This window comes from Anomalospiza imberbis, chromosome 1, assembly GCF_031753505.1.
Source record: "Anomalospiza imberbis isolate Cuckoo-Finch-1a 21T00152 chromosome 1, ASM3175350v1, whole genome shotgun sequence".
Taxonomy (NCBI): Eukaryota; Metazoa; Chordata; class Aves; order Passeriformes; family Viduidae; genus Anomalospiza; species Anomalospiza imberbis.
In genome coordinates, this window is record NC_089681.1 from 47,039,562 (window position 1) to 47,062,227 (window position 22,666).

The following is a 22,666-nucleotide window of genomic DNA, read 5'->3' on the forward strand; positions in this document are numbered from 1 at the left end:
TGATGGCAAGTACAAGTTGCCATGGTCATGAGGCACCCTGATGAGCTTACAGACGCAAGTGCCAGGGAACCAGAGCAGGAAGCTCTGCCCTGGAGCAACGAAAACATTTCCCCCAGCTCCCACTCCCTGTTTAGTTCCTCCTTAGAGGGTGTTGCAATTCAGGGCTGAGCAGGGACACAGCATTTCCTGGATGGTCTGGTGAGCAGTTCATGAGCAGGACACTCAGGACTCTGCAAGTTCTTCAGCACTGCTCACTCCAGTGGCACATCAGTGGCCTTAGCCCAGACAGAGCTTTGGGAAGATGCCAGAAGGACAATGCAGCAGGGTGCAAGTAATCCAGATGTTATTTTGAATGTATGAAAGAAAGACAAGTAAACAAGACAAATAGCAGAATTACAATTCTGGGCTTCTGAAAAGCAGATTTGTCCTTGCTCAGAGAGCTGCTTGAGAAGATCCTGTGTGAAAGTGTCCTGGGTGGGAAAGGGGACCAAGAGAGTTGATTCTCATGGATTAGAACTAGAACAGTTTTTTCCAACATGCACGCATGGCAGAAGTCTAGCACAGACAGAGTTCCTGATTGATCTCAAACTCAAGAGGAAAGTGCATGGAAGGTGAAAGCGGGGACAGGCTACTTGGTGGCAATACAAAGACATTGCCCAATTATGCAAAAGTGGAGTTAAGAAGGGCAAAGCTTAGCAGAGTTAAAACTAGCAAGGAAGGTGATGTGCAAAAAGAAAGATTCCAAGCACAGAGGAGCAGCAAAAGAAAAGCTAATGGGGGTAGGGGCCCATTCCTCAGGGGGGAAGGAAAGCCAGTGAACAAATTTAGAACAGTCAAAGGACAGGAAGGGGATGGGACATATCCAGCATAGTCTACCCAGGGCAAAATACTCCCAAATCAACCTCATTGGACCTCTGTGATACCACAACAGGAGCTCTGGGCAGATCCACACAGATGGTGAGGGACTGAAGCACATGACAGCCAAGAAGATGGTTGGGTTTCTTCAGCATTAAGAAGAGAAGGGTAAATTTATTGCTACTTACAACTACAGGATCAGAGAATACAGAGGGGATGGACCCAGACTCCTATTAGAGTTGCAAAGAAAAAGGATGAGAGGCAGCAGGCACAGATTGGAACATGGAAAATTTCAATTAGATGTTAGGGACAAAATATGTCATGCAGGCAGTCAAACATTGGAACAGGTTGCTATGAGTAGCTGTGGCATTCCAATCTTTGGAGGTGTTCAAAGCTTGGAGGAACGAGTTCCTGAGCAATCTGATCTAATTAGACCTACTCCGAGTAGGATTGAGTGATTTCCAGAGCTCCTTTGTCACCTTACTCTAAATAAACTGATTCTTTGTGTGCAAAACTTCATTTATATCACTTCTTCATTCGGATACCCATTCCTAAAACTTTTCTTTCCCCTGACACAAACAGAAAAAGTAATCTAAAATTCATACCCTTTGTCAATGAAAACAAAACAAAACAAAACAAAAAAAAACCCAACAAAAAACCCAACAAACCACCCCCCCACCCCCCCCCAAAAAAAAGAAAGCTATAATTGGATTTATGGTAAACTCATTTAATCCAACCTAACTTGCACAAAATTAATTAAAACTATTGGTATCAGTCATATAACTGGATTTGTAGATTTAGACTAATTTTGCTATTTTCTATCTTTGAAGCAGTATCAAAAGAAATGTTCTTTCATGAACAAAGAGCTGATAGAAAGGACCAACATGGTAAATCTTACTAGACTGCATGAACAAAGTTCTGCACAGAAATGTCAATGGGAAGACAAAGAACATTTCTTCTACTCATGTTAGCAAAAATAACACTACTCTCTTCTGACTGGATATTTGGATATCAGATATTTTGGACAATATCTGATTATATTGCAGGAAGAATATGGAAAATATAATCTATATTGGATATTTGCCTTTTTTTTTTGCTTAAATACAGCTATATTTTAAACTGCACAACATGGTAATACATAAATCATGATGCATAGATTTCACAGGAACATAGAATTGAAGATAATTTTCCTGCAATCCAAAATTCTGGTCAGCTGCTTGTCATACATCAGATGACTTGACAACAAAAGGAAGACAGACTTCCAAGTAAGTCTGGATTTATTTAACCACGAGATCACTGAACCAAAGAATGACTCAGATTGTAAGGGACCTCAGGAGGACAAGTAGTTCAGTCTCGCAGAGATAAGGCCAAGATTAGATCTTTATCAGAGTCTTATTTGGTCTTTCCTCATAGTCATTGCCAGAGTAGAACAAAATCAGAAGGAAAGAAGTTCTTGCTCTTTCTAAGAATATGCTATCCATTTATGACAGACACAGTGTAAAGTATCTGATTCCAAATTTACAACTTTTGATTAAATCCAATGGAGCCTCTAGGACAGTTAGGGAGCTCATCCCCTCAGTTTTCAGGGGAAACTGAGGGAATTACTTTGGTTGGCGTGGAGGGGGAAGGCGCCTAATGGCTGTTTTCCTCTACCTAAGGCATCTTTCCTCTACACAAAAGACAGAACCAACTCTTCTCACGTAAGCACAGCTGAAGCACAAAAGCCAACTATCACAAGCTGCAACTGGGGAAATTCCTACTGAACAGGAGTATGGTTAAGTGTTGTTAAAGATTACCCAGAGTGTGTGTAAAGTGCATCCTCAGAAATTTGCAGAATTCAACTGGATGTTTCTCAGTGCAAGTGGCTACAATTTTGCATCCAGCCTTGGTTTGAGTGGAGCACTAGTCCAAAAGGATTCCAGAGGGCTCTTCTATGATTCTGTGCTTTCCCAATGTCTATAACTTTCTGTCTTGGTATAGTCTAGATCCTCGTTAATTTCTGCTGATGAGATAGAGTCCTCTGTGTTTTGCTGCAGCAAGGAACCAGCTGGCCTGAGCTGACATTTTATTTGGTTAATTTTACTTCCTTCTGTTAAGTAGGGAAATGGCAGAGTTTGTAACAACAGGAAGGGGAATTTTTATAGCTGATCAAATTGTTTACTTTCATTGTGTGGTTTTATTTTAATCACACAGGACTGAGCATAAGTACAATTTTTATTTGTGTTTTACACATTACCAAGCAATGTTGAACAAGGTAAATTATTTTCACGCACCTTTTTCCACTCTTTGAGTACAAGTAGCAACACCATCAGACAAATGGGCCTATCTGGACTGGTCAGACCCAAAACTACTGGTGTGAACATTTTTTTAAACTGATCAAAATGACCTTTTTACCTGGCAGTTAATGCAGACTCCTCCACCTTCATAATGTCCATAGATGTTTAAGCTTGCTCGATGTCGATCAACTTCAGCATCATAGAAGCAATCTGTGGCATGTCCATGGCAGTTGCAGGCTGAAAAAGTAATGTTCCAAGTCAGCTTTCTTTATAATGCTGGAATTTAGCAATCTCCAGCATTTACCTCCAGCAGAGGTGCAAAAGTAGATTAGATTTTTTTTATGTGTACATACACTCAGGCATGCTGAACTATACTCAAATGCACATACTTACCTATAAACAATTGGATTTTCATACCAGAAACATAGTACAGTAATGTGGTCATGAAGAAAACGTGCAGCTAGTCTTACCAGAGAAGGCAACAGTTGTACCATCTCAAAACTATATAATTTTGCATAAATACAGAACTAGGAAGCTCCAGAAGAATGTCCACAGTAATTTTTTTTAAAGTATCAAAAACGTATTTAAATGTTTATTTTGCCATGTCTCAAAAATACATCTGGACTGATGCTATGTGCACTAAACCTTTATTTAAAATTAACTATTATAGATAAGATACATTTAAATAAAAATACCTACACCAAAGAACTCTTATATTCAGCTTTAGCTACATATAAAGCAGGAAACTTGGCTATAATAAAATTCTGAGTAGAAACCAACCATAACAACAAACAAATAGAATAAACCAAAGGGCCATAAATTTATTCAATGTCCTCTTTTTTTCTGATTTGATCTTCCTTCTTTGCTGGAGAGGCAAATGGGAATATTTTTGAAAGAACACAGGTAGCAAAAACAGGTTTCCCCAAGCATCTGGGTGCTAGATGATGTTTTAATTACAGGAAACTACTTTCCCAGGAAATTCCTAGTTATTCCTAAGTTTATTGCTAAAGTATGACTTGATAAATCTATTACTTCATGTTTAGGGAAACCCTCCCTAAACCAGGGGGCACAATAACCTGGAAGACAGTGGGTTACAGAAGCTAAGGGCTCTGCCCCTTCTTCAGGATGAGGGAAGCATATGGGAGGTAATCCTTCCAAACTCCATTCCAAGTTCCTGGCACTACTGGGAGCACAACTCAGGGCCAACTGATTTTCCATGTCTTGTTACATAATCAAACAGACAAGAGAAGAGAAACTGGATCATTCTCTGCATTCTCTCTATGTCTTTTTATCTGAAGAGCTGTGGATAAGGAAGTCTTTTCCTAGAAATTACCAACCACAAAGCTGAGGAGGTGCCCTGCCATCAGGCTCCCTTGCTGACAAGAACTGGATAGGGTTCAAGACTCGATTCCCTGGTCTACAAATAGCCTACAAAGACCTTTGGGTTTTCTTACTCATAAAATTCTTCAAGAAAATAAAACACCACTATTTCACCACTAATGAGATGTTGGCTCAAGATATTAAGTCAGAAAAGGAAAAAAAAAAAAAGATTATATATATATCTATATGTATAATTACAATGTAAATAAAACCTCTCTTGCCTCTAGGGCCAAACCACCTGTGAGCTACAGCTCAGGTATGTCTTCTAACAGCAGTGGGAAATTATTTGCTCTGGTTACCGTAGCAGCACTTTCTCTTATAAGGGAATAGAAATCCCTTCTACCTCATCAAGCATCTTTTCACACCACTTTGGGCCATTTGCTGATCCATATGTACTGGGAAGCTCACAGCAAAATGTTGGGCTGATCCCAACAAGCTCCCCCAACCTCCTTCAATCAGTTTTTCTCAAGGGACCTCAGGCTTCTGGAAAGTTGAATAAGGTTGTTTTAATTCCTTCACTACTGGCTGCCAGCTGAAGAAGCCTGCACCTGGCAAATGCTCTCAACAAATCACCTCAAACCGCTAGGAGCAATCCATACTAAAAAGGATATTTTTTCAGAAGTAGTTAGAAATGAAGTAGTTTTGGCTCAGAATCTTGTAGGTGATCTTCTATACACTCATTCTTCAAAAACCATGACATTATTTATGCTCTTTGTCTGTCTCTTTTCTGGCAAAAAATGTCTTTCTTTTAAAGAGGGGGACTTGAATGAGGCTTCAAATATTGTTCAAAAACTGTGTCCAAACATGCCTACCTCCTATCAAACATTTTAATCACATACAACCTCCTTCCCCCCTCCCAAGTCTTAGTACTGCAGTTTTAATTAAACAAGTAATCTCTTTATTCCTCAGAGTAATTATACAGGTATATCTCATTGCCTTTCAAAGAAGGTTCTCCTGTTAAAGAGCTTGTTCTGGCTATGCTACTCTCAGGAAAGGCAGACAAGAAAAATAAATTGGGCCAGACACAAAGGAAATGGTTGTGCACAGAGATTGCAATGCTCTGTACCACCCCACCTGGTTTCTACCCAGGGCAATGCAAAACACCCACGTGTGACAGTACAAACCCATCACCAAAAGAGGGTCCAGGTTATCGCTTTCTTTAAGAGTGAAACACGGGGAAAATGGGAGAAAGGCAAATGAATGGGCTTCTCCAGCTTGACTATCCAGTCTGTAAGGCTAATGTCCTCCAAACGCCCAAATACAATGATGGGGAGAGGTACAAGTGTGGAATCGCCAGGAGGCCCCACCACAAACACCTTTGTGCCACTGGCACACGGTCAGTGAGGGGCAGCTCTCAGCCTGAGAAGGGAGGGCAGCTCAAGCACCCTCTCTGCAATCAGAACACCAAGAGGCCAGGTGATGGAAAGGAACATTTTGGAGACGTACAAGATGCCTACGGTCTCTGCTCTGCTTGAAGACCCAGAGTCTGTCAGCAGACAGTTATGACTGGGGAGAAATGTTGATTCAACGTTCTACAAAAAGTCTTCTACTTTTCTCATGCCATATTCTCACACAAATTATTACTTTCACTGTTTAATAAGAAAGAAGAACATTAATAATATTCACTGCATTTTTGATTCTTTATTCCTGTATGGAAAGCATGTTCTCTGTACAGAAAAAAAAGGTGTTAAAGCATGCTGGTGATGTTCCATGAACATGTGTGCTACAGCTAATTCCTACCCTCTTGTCAGTATCTCTTTTAACCCACCATCTTTTTGGCTACTCACGTTCACATATGTTTGTGCTCCCAGCTGTTGCAGGTTGCCACTGTTTCTGATTATATCCAGGGCAGCAGTGATCACAGGTTTCCCCACAAGTGTTATGCTGACATTCACACTGAAAACTGTAGAAATAAAAGCCTCTTAATGAAGCTGGCCTTATAATTTATCTCTCAAGTTTTTAAATTTAAAAATATTGGTTTTATCTTCATTTTACTGCAGTCCAAGACTTACATATAGTATGGAAAGGATAGGATATAAACCTCACATGCAGAAAAGTCAGTCAGTAAGACTAGAACATTTTGGAACTTTCCTAAAATTCTTCAAGATTGATTACTTTAATCATGTGATTACGAGTTTATTAGAACACATTACTTATAGAAAATGTTTATAATTGGATTCCATAGACTAGATTATGAAACTATTGCAGTTTATAAAATCAAGTTGATATACAATAGTTTAGAATGTATCTTGTTTTAACTTTCTTCCAAGACTCAAGCTTGTTGGCCTACAGTAATCAAAATATTTATCACCTTTAAATGTATGCCTTCACAATTTTTTTCATTATGCTTTGTTTATAATAATATTATCAGTGTTTTTAATAAACCAAGATCATAACTTGATCTTGTTATTTTTAATATTTTTAATAGTGCATCCTATTAATCAACAAAATGTAAGAAGGTTTTTGATTTATTTAGCTGAATAGCCTACTTAACGGGCAGGGTCTAATTATGAGCTAGGTCTTACCATCCTGCATAGTAACTGAATCCCAGGAGGAACAAAGGCCTTGGGACTCAGGAGGCCATTTACAACATTCTTCTCTTATGTATGTAGTCTAATAACACAAGGGCAATAAAACTTTCCAGTATAATCATCTATTTTCATAGATTTCTCACCTTCTTTACTTATTTTTCTGTAGCACAGACACGTGGAATGGAGGCATCCATCTCCCCCACTTACTCTTCATTAAAACATAACTGAAAATATTTCATTGTCCTGATAAAAGTATATCTTAATGCCATCATGGATAAGAGCAACAGCAGGTTTGAAGCAGGTTTCTAAAATATGTTTGAGACAGGCTGATTATTCATAGTTACTTCCCTGTAGCAGGCAAGCCAAGAAGCCTGATCTAACTCCCTGTGAAATCAACGTGGAGGTCACAAACTTGACAGGGAAAGGGAATATTCCATTCAGTTTGGTTTTATGTTTTTACAGTAATGATCTAAAGCAATTTGATCTTGCATGAGCTCAGTTATAGTGCTTAATATCTCCATGAAGTTGACTGATTTTGTTCCTGAGTTGGACTTCTAATTCCTGATGTAAGAAGGTGATATCAACTCAGGTCTGATGATATCGTCATCAGAAGGTGATGTTCAACTCAAAGAACTATGGGTTTCTAAGAAATTATTCAATCTGCCATATTTGTATTTCAATTAAAATGAAAAACTTAACTAAAGATTTTCTATTATTATATATCCCATACAATCACTCTTGACATGTTTTCTTGCCAACCTATGTCCCAATGTTTTCTTGAAGGTTCTATTTTTTTGAATATAAAGAAAAAAAAACCCTATAACACTACATAATTCTATAATAAGAAAACTTCATTTGAAAGCACTCATGTATTTTTTTTCTCAGATAAATGTCAGGCTCCATTTACTTACTGGTATTGGTTTTCAGCACTCTTTGGACTACATACTTCAGCATGGCCGTGGCAAACACATCGACCACCAATACTGATGTCCTTTATGCTGTAGTAATACTGTGGAACAAGCACAAGAAGCATGTATAGGTTGTCCCTTGCTTGTATTGTGTCAGAAATATCAACATCAAGTTTGCTAGATTTGGAAGGTCTCTACAATAAAAATTTGTAGTCTCCTTTAGGAATTTAATAAAACACTTGAGATTTCATTCATCTATCCTACAACCCACAGCCAGGATAACCTCAGAAGTTCCTCACACTAAAGCTGTGCTGCTTGCCAAGTAAACTGCATACTGCATTTATCTCTGCCTGAGAGCAAAGTCTTAAAATTTACTTAAGGCAGCAAGGGTGCTTGATAGGAGTGCTGTCAAATAACTGGAATAGCTTTATGTTTTTCAGTGCAGACATTTGTATGGTGCCTCACCCCAGGGTTTCCTCCAATTGTTACCAAATCTTCATTTTAAATGAAAAGGTTAAAAATAGCAATACAATATGAAGTCTGAAATCTCTGTGAGTATATGAATTTCTGTGTGGTGTTCCCTGTATTTCCTTATATTTACCCACTGAATGGGAGTGGAACTCTGGCCTTCAAGCTCTTGGATAGCCCAAAATGCACTGAAAACACCTCATCATCTCAAATGATTAGTGGAATGAGAGCAACTTTCAAGTGCAGCCTTTGATTTCTGCTCCTTCATAAACTCAGGTACTATTTTCTGAAAATCTTTTGTGAGTAAACATCAGAAAATAGTGCCAAATAAAGTTGAAGAGCTTTAGTTGCTCAGTTCTGCATGAGATAGTTTAGAATAATTTTGCTTTGGCTCTTTATAGCTCCCATGATGCACTCAGCTTCCTTCCATACTAGAAAGCAGGGAATGAAAATGGTCTGTTACAAAATCATTAATCATTACGGCCCCTCCATAAATCCATGCTGGCCCAGTTACCTTCTTGTCTCAAACAAACCTGGAGAAAAATATGGGGATTTCCAGATGGATCAATGTAAATCTCATTGTCAGAATATTGCAAACTTAAAACATTCAGACAATTTCTTGGTCCCTAACATGCTGGGTATGACTGTTGGGTATTTACACCTCAGTGACAACAGTACTTACTCTACGAGTTACAGTGGGGTCCCGCTGAGCTTTGGAGATCAAGTGTCCAAGAAGAGTATTAGTTCTGAGAAAACGGAGGCGGATGTTTGTTGCCTTTGTGAATTCTTGAAGACCAGGGGAATAAGTGAAGTTTTTTGCTCCTGGGCGGCCATTTACCAAAGATACTACAATCTAACAAAGAAGTAAGCACACTCTTGTTAAAATATATCAACTGAAAGTGCCATTAGCAGCACAGAGCTGAATTAATAAAAGAATCCAAAAACTTACTATTGTTTCTGAACATATTTGCAGTAATAACTAGGCATTTCATTCTAAAGTCAGGATATTGGGAAAAACAGTGTTGTTAGCATTGGAGCCTCCTGTATTCTTATTATCCATATAACAAATCAGGAAAAAAATAAGTGCCTCTATCTGTTTTGAAAACACTAGGTATAGCATGCAAAAAGTGCATTTCAATAGGAAGAAAACAATAAGAATAGTTGCAAGTAGTTGTTTGAACAGTTGACAGTGTCAATGGAAGTTTAGCCTGATTAAAAGCATCAGATTTTGGCTCTTTCCCAAAGCACATTTATTTTTGGGTCAAGGCATAAACATTCCTGGAAAATATTATTGTTAGCAGGTCCAGTGCCTGCGAGCATATTAATGGTCTACTGGAAGAAAGTACACGGTGTTGCTTTAGAAAATCCCCTCACATGAAAGCAGGTTTCTCTGACTTCCAAAACAAGGGATCCAATACTTTTTTATTTTTTAAAGAAACAGCTTCCAGCAGCTCAGCAATCATGAATCTTTATTGAATGAAAATCTTAGTTTGTATGCACAGGCCTCAGTAAAAACTTGAATTTATTTATAACCACCCAGCTAACAGATTTCTATTTTGAAATGGCTCCTATACTCTCAAACACATAACAAGGATATGATGATTGTGCCAATTGCAGCACAAATTCCTTCAGGAAAAGTCATAGAGCATGTAATAGGGAATGGCACCAGCAGTATTCTTCTGTTGAAATTATTCTTCACAATATATGATTAGGAAAATTTTACAGATACTTCAACAAATAAGTTCTATTTTAATATAAAAATATTTTAATCTGCTCAAAACTCTGAATAACTTTTGAGGAGTTCAGATCTGGATTCTAACAACATCAGGCATAAGAGCAGAATGCCAGGAGGAGCCATCAGCGCATCCAGGAGTTTAACATTCATTCAAGTAATACAAGCCACAGTTCTGCCTAACAAGGAACAATGGCGAAAAGCAAAGCAGTGTTTCCCAAATACTTTTATTATATTATAAACATTTAGCTTTCTTTTTTATATATTTTTTAACAGCTATTATTTCTTGAATGGTAAATATCTGTTTCTACAGCCTTTACTCAGATGAGCAATTCTGGTGCACCAAGTTTTGCCATGCACATCGGAAGTATTCATAAAATGCAGTCAACACCTTCAAATGCACATGGCTATAGTGAGGTGCATAAATTATGGTAAATATCAACACAGGTTTCCCTGAGCAGCCCCTACCCCCATAGGGAATGGTGAAAATTAGGAGGAGTCAGGTCATGTTCCCAAAATCTCACTGAGGTTTAGGTTATGGATTTACTGATGGAGATTCAGACAGTCATAGCTAAAAAATTACTCCCAACAAACTTCTGAAACCATTAATGTTTGCTTCCGGCATCACACATGACTTCCTGAAAGCACCTACCTCTCCATTTTCAAGAGGCAGAATGCGAGAGTACTCGGTGGTGCACAGGACATCGTTGTCCCTCCTCACGGGAAGATTTGCTTCCTTTCCAAAGCGCTCCAAGCAATCTGCTCTCGAGTCTAGTCAAGCAAGAACAAAATTAATTTTATATAAAAAAGGCCCTATTGTTCTAATTTAAATTAGCAGAGAGGCATCCTCTGTGCTTTGAGGCAAATTCTCCCAATAATAGAGTAATAACAGTGATTGTGCCACTCAGCACAGAGTAACAGACATTCCTCAAAACAATAATCTCTCTTCCTAAGCAATTCAGTGGTACCTGACAAGACATGGCACAGTATTTCTCATACCATCACCAGAAAAAAAGCTATATAGCTACTCCAAGATTTTGCATTTGTATTTCACATTGATTTTTTTAAGAAACTCCAGGGTCCCAAGGGATGAAGGACACTGAAGTTCTGACATACCCAAAAAACAAGAGAAACAAAACAAATCAGAAATTTCTAAGAAAGTAAAAAATATTCATGAGCTGAGATACACTTCCAATACCATACTCATACACTCCTACCACTAATTTAATGTGGCTAAACAAGACAAGATAAACATATTTAACATTCACTGTCCTCTCTGCAGGTGAAATCTTCAGCAAGCCCCATGGTTTGATTTTGCTTCTACTGAGGAAATTATTAAAGAATCCTGTCCCCAAAAGACCAGTGACAGAAGGATTGATACTTACAAGCAAAATATTGCCAGGGAGTGTAAGTTTTTCCAAAGTCCACCGATCTTTCCAAGACCCAGAGATCTGGACGAGGAGAATTTGCAAACTTGATAAGGATATAGGCAACATGGAAGAGCTGGTAACAGAATGTACATAGATCTTGTCAGGAGCTTTTTTTGAACTCTATAAAAGCACAGAAATAATAAAACTAATGCAAATAAACACTTTTCCTTTAGTGCACAGGGAGAAGGTTATTCTCTGCAGTTTCATTCCTGCTAAAATCAGAGGACAGATTCTCAGCTGGTTACTTGACCTGGCAATGTGCTCAAGAACATTGACACCTGCAAGAGGACTGTGTTAAATGCCATCTCCTACATTTCAGAACAGGTCTGTTGTGTAGCTGACTGATTGTTTGGGTGTGTTACGGGTACAGTACTGAACCTGGAAAAGTTGTATCACTCAACTAAGTTGCTTTTGCAGCACCCTGGTATATTTGTAATGCATTCCAAGCACGTAATTGTGCTTGTAGCTAAGGAATATCAAAATCATGTAAGAGAAAACACAAATAGCCTTTATAATGGGACTCCTTCGGTTGACAACAATCCCAGCCACCCGCTCCTGCATGTTACGATTATTTCCTGATGAATTTGCTACTTGACAGACTTTCCAAATAATGGAAGCAAGCCACCCCAGAGTTTGTGGGGATCGAACAGCACAGGAGAGATTTTTGTAACTGGTAACTCATTCAGTGTCTGAAACAGCTCAAAGAGTTCCATCAGCTCAAGGTTCCCAAAGTCAAGAGTTTCATCTGGCTTCTTTAGGTGCTTATTGTGTATCACACAGAGGGCTCCCAAACACTAAAGAAGAAATGGGTCTTACAAGACAGGAAGTCTTACTGTAAGCGTATTGGGATAGTCCACAGTCTATCTAAAAAGCAGAACATCAATAAAATTACCTTTACACAAAAAGCTAAACACAAATTGATTCTAAAGGCCATTTAAAAATAAAACCATGACATGGATGGAGCTGTCAATAAAAGTGAACCAATACTGAGGTACACTCAATATTCAAGTGAAGCTGCACTGGAATTTCCCCCTCAACAACCTCAAGTGAGAACCATCTGCTGGCAGGAGATTTTCACTTTGATGGAGGAGACTGCAGTCAGTAGTTTGTCAAGTAACTGCAGCCAGAGCCCCCACATCAAATACACCCAAGCAGTTTATCTTTGCTCATACCTCATAAATGTCATAACCCTGAAGCTAATACTTTGCAAAGTTTATTAGACTCCAAACCACAAGTGCATACAAGCTCTCAACCATGAACTGGGAACAGCATCTTTTGGCATGCCTGGCCCATTCAGCTGTCAGCCAGGAACAATTCAATAGCTGTCACACCAACTGGGACCACCAAGAGGCAGATGGAAATGGTGAATAATGCAGTGAAACATACCTGGAAATACTTGTTCCTAATCAGCTCTGCATATGGTAATCCCATGGCTAAATGCAGCCTCCATCCCCAGGCACCTATTTCAGACATCAGCTTCTGAATATACTGTATTCTGTATTCACAGTACAAAGTAAAACTTCAAGGAGAAATAGGAGGAATTCAGGCACTTCATGGAGCATATCCTAATGATAATAACTCACATCTCAGAAGAAAAAAAATGAATTTTCTTTTGTTGTGCATTCATTTATGTAGTATGTACAACTACTCTCCAGGGCAAGCGCCTGTTCTACACACACACCAAGGTATCACTGCAGCAGGTATTGCACCTTGCAACCTATTTCAGAAACTTTTGCTTTGCTGAATGTTGCTGACTTAGATCAGTGCAGAGAGAACCAGGAGGAAAATAACCTTAACCTGCTATTTAACAGAGCCTGACAAGCACCAGCGTTACCTCCGGAGATATTAAATTAGGTACCTCAGCAAACAGACATTATCTCCATAGGAAAAATTACTTACTAGACAACAATACTGAGCACAGTAAGTGGCAGCCATTCTGTTGCCAGAGCCATGGCAAAACCCAGACCTATGCTCTATGACTGCACAGGTGGAGTAAAGCCCTCAAAATGCTGACCAAAGTCTGATTTTAGCCATTGTCAGAAATAGGCGAATACTTTGGGGACAGTGGCAAGATTTCCTCTTACTGAGTTTCTGATACTCTTTGTCAGAGTAACTTCTGCTACTTCACTGTCAAGTTTCAGATACAGACATTACATGTCATCTGGTATGGCCACTCAGTGCAAAGATTAGTATCCTTCTAGGAAAGCATAATAGTTCTGAAACTCCTACAAAGAAAAGTGCTTCATGTTCTTACTTTTGGTCAGCTGAATCTCTCAAGAGGCATTTACCTGCTCAAACCAGGTTTGCACTGGCAGGCAACATTAATACATTGTCTTTCTTCCCCTATGTCTTAAGATCCTTGGGAGTCCCATTTGACATGCATGTTAGCAAGTGCTGATAACACTCCGTGCGTTGACTGATACATATTTAACCGAGACAAGAGGTTTAGAGAGCTCAAGAGGAAGTAAAGGAAGCATATATACAATGTCCTGCCTTTTCCAGGGCTCCACTGCTTGTAGTCACATTGTAGAGTGATTACAACAATGACCTTATACCTACTCTTAAAAATGTGTATTATATGAAGAACTCTGCAAGTCAGCCAATGCTTAAAGGGACGGGTCTGATAAAAATTAAATTAGTGTCAGCTAATGACAACATATCACCAAAACATAGTCACCATGCCTACCATCTGTCCTGCTTCTGAGTTCCCATGAGTGACTATTATTTGGTTTTTGCCTGGATCAAGAATGTAGAATGGCACTTGAACATCTAAACTTCCACTGAGATTAAATACTGACCAAGTTGATGAATGGTCTCTCAACAGAAGAAAAATAATCCTTGGCTTAGCAAATAAATCCCATCTGAAGATAAAAGAATAACCTTGCTGACATAAGATCTAGAAAAGCAACCATTAAAGCCAATTTTAATCACATATTCTAAGCTGAATCTTGATCCTGACCTAAGACCTACCCTGAAAAAAAGGCAGACCAAACTCAAAGCAATGTTCTCCTTCAGCCATTTAGTTCTGAGGAAAAGAAAAAGAAAGTGCCTTAATTTTTGAAAAAATGTTTATTTGCCTGTTTTAAGGCAAATTTGTTTCATAAAAAAACAGTATCTCTCAAAAGGAATGTTAAAAACTGTAAGTCAGCATTTTGGTATAATTATATAATAGTAAAAAAAATTTCACAAAAATCCCAGAAATATGACTTAATCAAAATTTTGACACTTTTCTTGCATGAATAAAGAACTGTATTTAAAAGTGGAGACAGCGTTTTAATTCCAGTAATGGAAACAATTCACTCTGGAAATGCATGCTTAAAAGAGGATGTATTACTGTAAGAGTCGAACATCATATCCTGCTGTAATCCAGCACCATGGGTCAAACCTGATGGATTATCAACAGCTGGATTTTAAACAATTCCACACTGATGTGACCTTTTTCCTGTTCACTCGGGTTTGTTCAGATTTAAAATGTTCTAGTAGCCAATTGCCTTAAAGAATCACAAAAACCCAGAAAAAGTTTTTCAAAATCATCCACTAGAATGAACAAAATACCCTCCTCATTTGAGAATGGAAATTAAAATTCAGTGTTATACATTAACAAAGAAGAAAACACACTGCATTGCAAACAATCATCATGTTGTGTGTGTTGCTTCTGTAGGAAAAGATTGTTCTTCCTTTTTGGCTCATAAAGAATAAAAAGTCCTGTAATGGGGCAGTAGCAAGAATCCAATTAAATCCAGGTAGACCGTTTACCTGAGGCATTCTGTAGATCAACAGACGCATTCAAAAAGATACCACAGCAATCCTTCTTCATGGAATTTGAATCTGTTTCCAGCAGGGAGAGATTTCCTCAGACTGTTATTGGCAGACACAGCTGCAGAACCAAAACTTCCCTCAACTCAGTCTGGTTGTTGTTCATTACCTTGAATAATGTGGTTAGTGTTGCAGATTGCTCACAAGAGATAGGAATCCAGTATGATTCAGTACACAAATTAAACTTTTCAAAGGGAGACTGATGCAGGAGAGGGATTCAAGGAGCGTGAACTGTGCTTAGCACCTGCTCCAGAACACATCTTAGTGCCACTGACTGCATAGGGTTGGCATGTGCATGCCCATTGGTTTCCTGGTGTAATGAAGTCTTAAGGTCTTGAGCATTGTTTCCTCTCAGAGACCAAGTCACAAAAGCATCAATCTGTTCAAATGAAATAAAAATCCTGCATACTCTGGCTAAAATTAAAAGCTTTGATTTCTTGATGCTGCAAAGAGGGAAGCAGTCCTTTTATTCAAACATCTCAGTAGGACTTGAGGTACCCTGGCAGATTCAGGTACTGTATAAAGCACTCCTGACAGTCAGTATTCGTCAATTCCCAACCACGTATTTTGTAACATAGATGGTAATATTAAAAAAATGCCAACTAGAGAGAGGTGTGCCAGCATTTCTGGAGTTGCCAGCTACTCTTCTGGGTATGTGGAAAAATAGCTGTAGCGGAGCTGCAGAGAAAATCGTGTGTGGGTAGTACCTGAGAGGCATGAGACCTCCTGAGTGTGTTCCATCCAGCTTAACTAAGTGCACATAGACACAGCAATGACTACACTGCACAAACAATGACAGTGGCTGCAGAGGTTCCCACCGCACAGCATGCTGAAGTCATTCCTTGTGTTCCAGCTTCCTAGTCTGGGGTGCAGAAGCCAGGAATAAGCACAGGATTTTCAATGTTGTTCAGTCATCCCTGGTCATGCTGTGTTCACATCATATTTTCCTTTAACCAGCCACTGATGCCAAAAAATGTCTTTAGTTAAGTGAGTCAGTGCCTGTGAATAGGCTTCATAGACACCTATGGAGATCTTTGTTCTGACCCAGCTGAATGGCACGACCAGAAGGGAGAAGCTCTCCCTATACAGCATGGGCAGTACTCTAGAAGGAAGAGCTGCATCCAGAGACAAAATGATAGTTCTTTCTCCACACTCAACCAGTCTTTGGTCCTTTTGCCAAGGCTGCAGGCAGCTACATCAATAAGTCTCGGTTGTTTTCCTGAAATTTTTCATGCAGCTACTTTTCCATTAGGATTTGGACAAAGACCAACTCAATGCTCATAATTATTCCTTACATATGGCCTATTTCTTCACAGAACACTGAAGCTATTGATATGGGAAAGAATTTGTACGATTCAGCCCTCAGTTGTCCAGAAGAAAAATGTCTCCTTATGAGGGCTGCAGTCCATAGTAGAAGGAACACAGTAGGACTTGTCAACACTGGGAGGAAACCCAGGGAAGTGCAAAGGATTAGAGGCAACCAGCAGAGGTTCTGCTTTTACTACACTGGGTTAAAACTGAGGTACTTAGAACAGCATATCACAAAATTAAAGTAACATGTAGGAATGAGCATGGAAAGGAAGATGGGGGAAACAGAAGTACAGACATGAAGGGAGGGAAGTGAGATCAGTGAGTGGGAACCAAGACCTTCCTAAAGGGATGCTGAGGAAGAGCAAGAGGAGACAGAGTCAGAAAAGTAAAGGAGAACAAGACTTGTGAGGTTTTCTCCTGTATATTTCCAGAAAAATATCAAATTAGTATCAGAAATACATTTTAAAAGCAATAACATGCAACTAATGCAAACACAAGAAAAAATTGCTGAGCCATTGAAAAGGTCTTTAATTAAAGCTTTAAAAAAACACAACACCATGACTACAACTTAAAGGAAAACACATGGGCAAGAAAGAATGTATTTTAAGGTATTTCCCTTATTAAGACTGGTAACTCAACTCTGAATGAGTTGCTTGTAGTGTGACCTAGGAATAAATGAAATGTATTACATGATCCAAATTTTAGAAGATTCTATCAGACAGCTGTTACTTCATCAGATGAAGTTGTGTTACTCTAGAGTTCACAACTAGATGCACCTTCCTGTGGTATGAGCCAAAAATCACAACTAACTTCAAATCATACTGTTCTGCAGCACAATCCTAAATCAGCTTCCTGCACAAACTGAAATACTCAGAACCAGAGTTCTCTAATGCAAAGAAACAATCAGCAAACAAACTTCTGTGCTGTTAGCATCCCCTTTTTTGTGTACTGTAGGGTCAGTATGGCACTTCCCCAGGCTTAAGAGCCCCTTTTCTCCCCAGTGTGAACCGGATTAGCAGAGGAGGGCTTGGTGCTGCTGTGGATTCAGTGCTGTGAAGGGGTTCCAGAGGAAGGTCTTTGTGTCACTGCAGGCACAGCTCTGTAGCACTGCAGAAGCCTTGTGCAGTGGTTCTCATGCCCTGATCTGTAGGACTTCCCAGCATTATTACAGAGGTTATGCAACTTCAGGCTAGATTTGGATCTGATTTCAGGGTCAGTGATAATACAAAATATTCAAAAGCCAAGCACAATAAGTGCAATGACTATTTTTGAGAGCACAGTTCAATGTAGTTTGTGATAAATCTCCCACCACCTTGAGAGCTTCTTCCTACAGAAGAAGTGAGCACAGAATGACACTTAAATTAACTGTAACTTCAGAAACATTTTAAACTACCATGTCAGTCTTTTGTAAGTTAAGAACAATTGGTTTTAGGTCTCAACAATTTAGCCAAAGCTGAATAATATTCCAAGCAACAAATATTGTTTGTAAATCAAAGGATTGCTACCAAATATAAAAGTTAGACCTCTACCATATAAAAGCAACTCAGAAGATTTGCCAGACTGTGAGGCTATTTACAAAATGTTTATATGCTTTAACTGGTAGAAAACATAAAATGATAAAGTCCTCCACAGGCCACATCACTTAGCTTAAATGTATGGTTGAGTTGCCCTCCCTCCCTAATAAAAGTACTAATTTGGATATTGCATTCCACTGTGTACTTTTAATTTACAACAGTGACTAATAGTATCGCTACATAAAAACTATTCAACATATTAGTGCTCAAGACTTCACTGAATCTGAGTCTTTCAGTACTATATTACTGCCAAAATTCACAGCAAAAATAAAAAAAATTATACATAACTAAAAGCAACAATAAAATATATGGGCTATACCTCTTTGAACTACTTTTTGTAGTTGGCTTTTTCATGATACACTATCACGCTATACTGAACTTTCACTTCTTCTGAAGACAGAGTTCAGAAAAATACCTAGGGGAGCGTTACTGTAATATCTGCTGAGCATTAAGCAAGCCAAAGATGAGGACACACCTGCTGAAATTAGGCAATCCAAAGAGTCGGGGGAAGGGCAATGAAATTCAGTCAGACATATGGGATTCAGAAGTTTCAAAGCTGTTGAAAACTACATTGGGAAAAACATAACCAATTAGAGGAATAACTGAGATTTCATTTGATCCAAATAGTTCAAACAAGTCAGGAATAGCCACAGTGTAAGCAGGTAGATTAACAGAATGGAGAGTCTGCCTCAGGGATCAACATTGTAATTGTTATTCGGAAGGACTGTGATTGATTAGAAATGTAACGATAGTACAGAAAGTCAGAAAGGGAAGTAAAGCAAGGGTTTTGCTTTCAGGTTTTTGCTTTTTCTCATATTGCGAAGTACAGCAAAATGAGCATTCTTCTTGCAAACAGATTTAATAGCCTGAAGGCATTTTGACTTTCAAAATCACCCAAGCCCTTGTGAAACAGAAGCAGCACCAGGTGGGTGTTCTGTTCCAACTTCACTGTAGCGAGCACTGAATCTTCCATCATGGTGCAACTATTCAATTAAATATTTTGTGAGACCATGGTAGGAGGCTCCACTGGGACTCTGCTCTCAGTCATAAAGATATAATGGCAGAAATGCAGAAAATAAAAGCTTTTGACTTTACACTATGTCCTGCTTCCTCTAATTGTGGCTACCTGATGACCAGCTTACACTCAGTCACTGCTTCCCTGCATGCATTTGTACCTTACTCTTTGCCATGTTCTGCGCACCAAAAAAGTTTTCAATTTTTGTTTGCATAAAAAAATGCCTTGTATTCAAAAGAAACAAAACAACAAAGTGAAACAAAAAAACAACCAAACAAACAAAAAGGACAAATAATTAGTGAGGAAAACTACATCCCTGTTATCTTTTCAATATTACAGTATGTGTTTCTGTATTTAGATACACATCTAACTTTAAGAATATTTTTCCTTAAAACCCAAAACCTTCATCTCAGCTCAGTTGAGGGGGAATTACACTCTGAAAAATTGTCTCTGACAATTATTAAGAAAGTCTGCATCATTAAGACACACCAAGCTCTTAATATTTAGGACCAGGAAATAAGGTAAGGTGAATTGGGGTCTCAGTGCTTACCTGTTCACTTGAGTAGACTTACTCTGTCACAGTACTTAATGTTCTTCATTATTAGTATTGTGTGCTACTGTATAAATTTGGGAGTGAAAACACTAAGCAAAATGTCAAAAGTGAATCTCAGGTTTAAATAAATCCTGAGGTTAAGGTTTAACTGGATGAAAGCAGATATGAGATCATGTCTGTGAAGTGAGGAAAAAAAATATCATATGAATCTTACCAAACCCTCATCCATCCACCAATTAAAATGATTCATTCCTGATCACAGGATGTGGAGCAATTTTCACCTTTGTCTTGGATTACCTTCATTTCCAAGAAAGAGGATTCAGAGTCATCTTTCCAAGTAGTACCAGAGTAATGAGAAACACACAACCTCACTCTAAGAAATCATTTAATAACTACAAAAATCTTAGCACATAGCTGCTGGTGTCCAGGAAGTCCCATGAAAACAGGACACTTAGCTCATATCCCTCCACTCAAGGAAAGAGGTTTCCCAGAACTTTAATCAGCACATAAAAAGTCAGGTATCTGTCAGTAGCTCCTCCAAAGAAGGTAGAAAGTGCACAGCAGGAAAATAAGCTTAGTATGGCCTTTCTGCACTGCAGCTCTACTGGATACAGAAACACTGACTGAGGATATCCTCAAAATGAGAACCATTCCACCCATGGGAGGAACAAGAGTATTAGAACACCATGTAAGACAAGATGTAAAATAAGTTGTACCTGAATCCCCAGCAAAATGGCAGCTAAGTCTCACAGAGATATGCTTTCTTAGTTATCCCCCACCTTGCTGTCAACTAAATTGAAGGTCTACTCAAAAAATCCTCTCCTATATAATCACTCAATAAACAATTACTGCAGTCCAAAATACGTATGCATATGGATACATGTATTTGCAGGCCCACAAAAATATTTATAAGCATGTGTTTTCACGTTGTGTGAACTTGCACAGTGTAACTAACTTCACTGGATCAGCACCCAATCATGGCAGCTGAGAATCCATCCCTGTGGCTTAAAAAACAGATAGAGAGGCTGTACTCTTAGCTACTTGCCTATTGCTTGCAGGGGAAATATGGGTGTTCTTGTTACTGTCTCATTACTAATTCATATTACACTGGCTTTGCTGTCCCTTCCCTTTTAGACCACCTTATCAGTATTTTTCTGTCTATCTTGAAGATCTTGCTGGATGACAGAGAAACCAGAAGGACCCCTGAGGCAAAAGCAGACTCCAAACATTATTCTCAAAATGTGTGCATGCACAGAGATCATGAAGCCTCTCTCTCTCTGAGCTCATGGAAAAGGGGAATATTAAACAGAAGGAAGAATTCAAGTTTCAACTGAGAGGTCCCCCCATTCCACTTCAAATTAATGAGTTACAGTGTCTGTGCAAGAAAGTACATCATCACTGTATCTGTATGATCCCAGCGGCAAGAAACCCCATCATCAAAATTCCTAAAGGAAAACAACCACTTTATACAGTATACAGTCAACTTGGTAAAATAATACAGAACAAAAACCAGACCAAAAAGCTGGAAGTGATGTCAGGAAGTAAAATTCATCAGCTCAAACGTCTCTCCCAACTGCAAAGCATATGCACAAATTCAAGAGATGATCACACCTCACCCCATAGCTCAGGCACTCACCTGCCCCAGATCTAAGGTGACATTGACTTCGTTGTACTTCAAGCCCATGGAAAGAGGGGGACTTTGCCACCAGCTCTCAGTGCCATCAATGGCATTGTTTATCGGGTGAGCTTTGCTGGGATCAGCAGCATTGCAGTAATCACAAAACTGGCCCTGAAACACAATCAATCGAAAACGCGGTCTCAGACAACATCTTACACATTGATAACACGTGGCTGTTAATGGAGATTCTGAGCTAGGGTGTTGACTAAAAATGTGGGTAAATTTTGTTCTTTTACATACCATAATTTTTAATGTACAAATTATTCTCCTGGTAATTAAATTACACACTGAAACACGCTAACTTTTATGTTACAAACTAAAACTTCAGAAACCTCAATAAGGGAATTACAGTAAATCTTTATTAACTTATTGACACTTTGGTGAAATTACCTTTATTACTTCTACAGTGGTGTCTGCAGGAAATCTGCAGAAAATTAGTGAAATAAAGATTCTTAGAACTGGATTAGGAACAACAAACAAATTATTCTCAATTCTTCTAAAACACCATGAAATATCCCCATATTCATATTGCCTGGTATAAATAAAACCATTACAAAAAAAAAAAAAAACCTCTGTTACTTGGCAATAACTTTGGTATTAGAATTTTATAACACTGTTTTCATTTTTTTCGTGCCATTAAAATACATTCTGAATCAGAGTTTTCTAAACAATATGTACTTGTGGAAAGTGCAACAGACTGTTCCCTTTAAGCTTCCCTTTAAAGAATGGCATTGTATCTTCATTTCAAGAAGCTACTGCCCAATTTCCAGTCTACAACTAAAGCCACAATCCAGATATGCCCTTTGAGAGTCTATTAAGCTCTTTGTACAATAAGGATGAATCAACTTCAGGAAAATTAATTGTCTTTTGATTTCATATCTTGGCTTGCCCCACAAGCTATTTTTATCTCCAAGAAAATGCACTAATCTACTAAGATTAGTGCTGAACTACTGAAATTAGTTATTAAGGGATCTTTCGAGCGTCCCATTCACTTCTTATTCCAACACTAGGTGGAAATAATCAGTGAAAATGCTAAACAGTGAAAATGCCAGCTACAGATCTTTGTAGAAAAGTAACATTTTCATTGAATGGCAGTACACCCTACTTCAGTAGGACAGTTGCTTAATCCATCAGTCTCT

At 38.7% G+C, this 22,666-nt stretch overlaps 1 protein-coding gene across 1 annotated transcript in view; it reads right to left on the minus strand.

The window, feature by feature from the left end:
* LAMA3 (laminin subunit alpha 3) overlaps window positions 1-22,666 on the minus strand; it is a 106,340-nt gene that overhangs the window by 78,591 nt on the left and 5,083 nt on the right. The window contains exons 2-8 of the mRNA XM_068190621.1: window positions 21,486-21,638; window positions 11,536-11,653; window positions 10,803-10,921; window positions 9,101-9,271; window positions 7,954-8,051; window positions 6,299-6,414; window positions 3,250-3,368 (exon numbers count right to left, since the gene is read on the minus strand). Of these exons, the coding sequence (XP_068046722.1) occupies window positions 3,250-3,368; window positions 6,299-6,414; window positions 7,954-8,051; window positions 9,101-9,271; window positions 10,803-10,921; window positions 11,536-11,653; window positions 21,486-21,638 (894 nt within the window). The remainder of the gene's footprint in view (window positions 1-3,249; window positions 3,369-6,298; window positions 6,415-7,953; window positions 8,052-9,100; window positions 9,272-10,802; window positions 10,922-11,535; window positions 11,654-21,485; window positions 21,639-22,666) is intronic.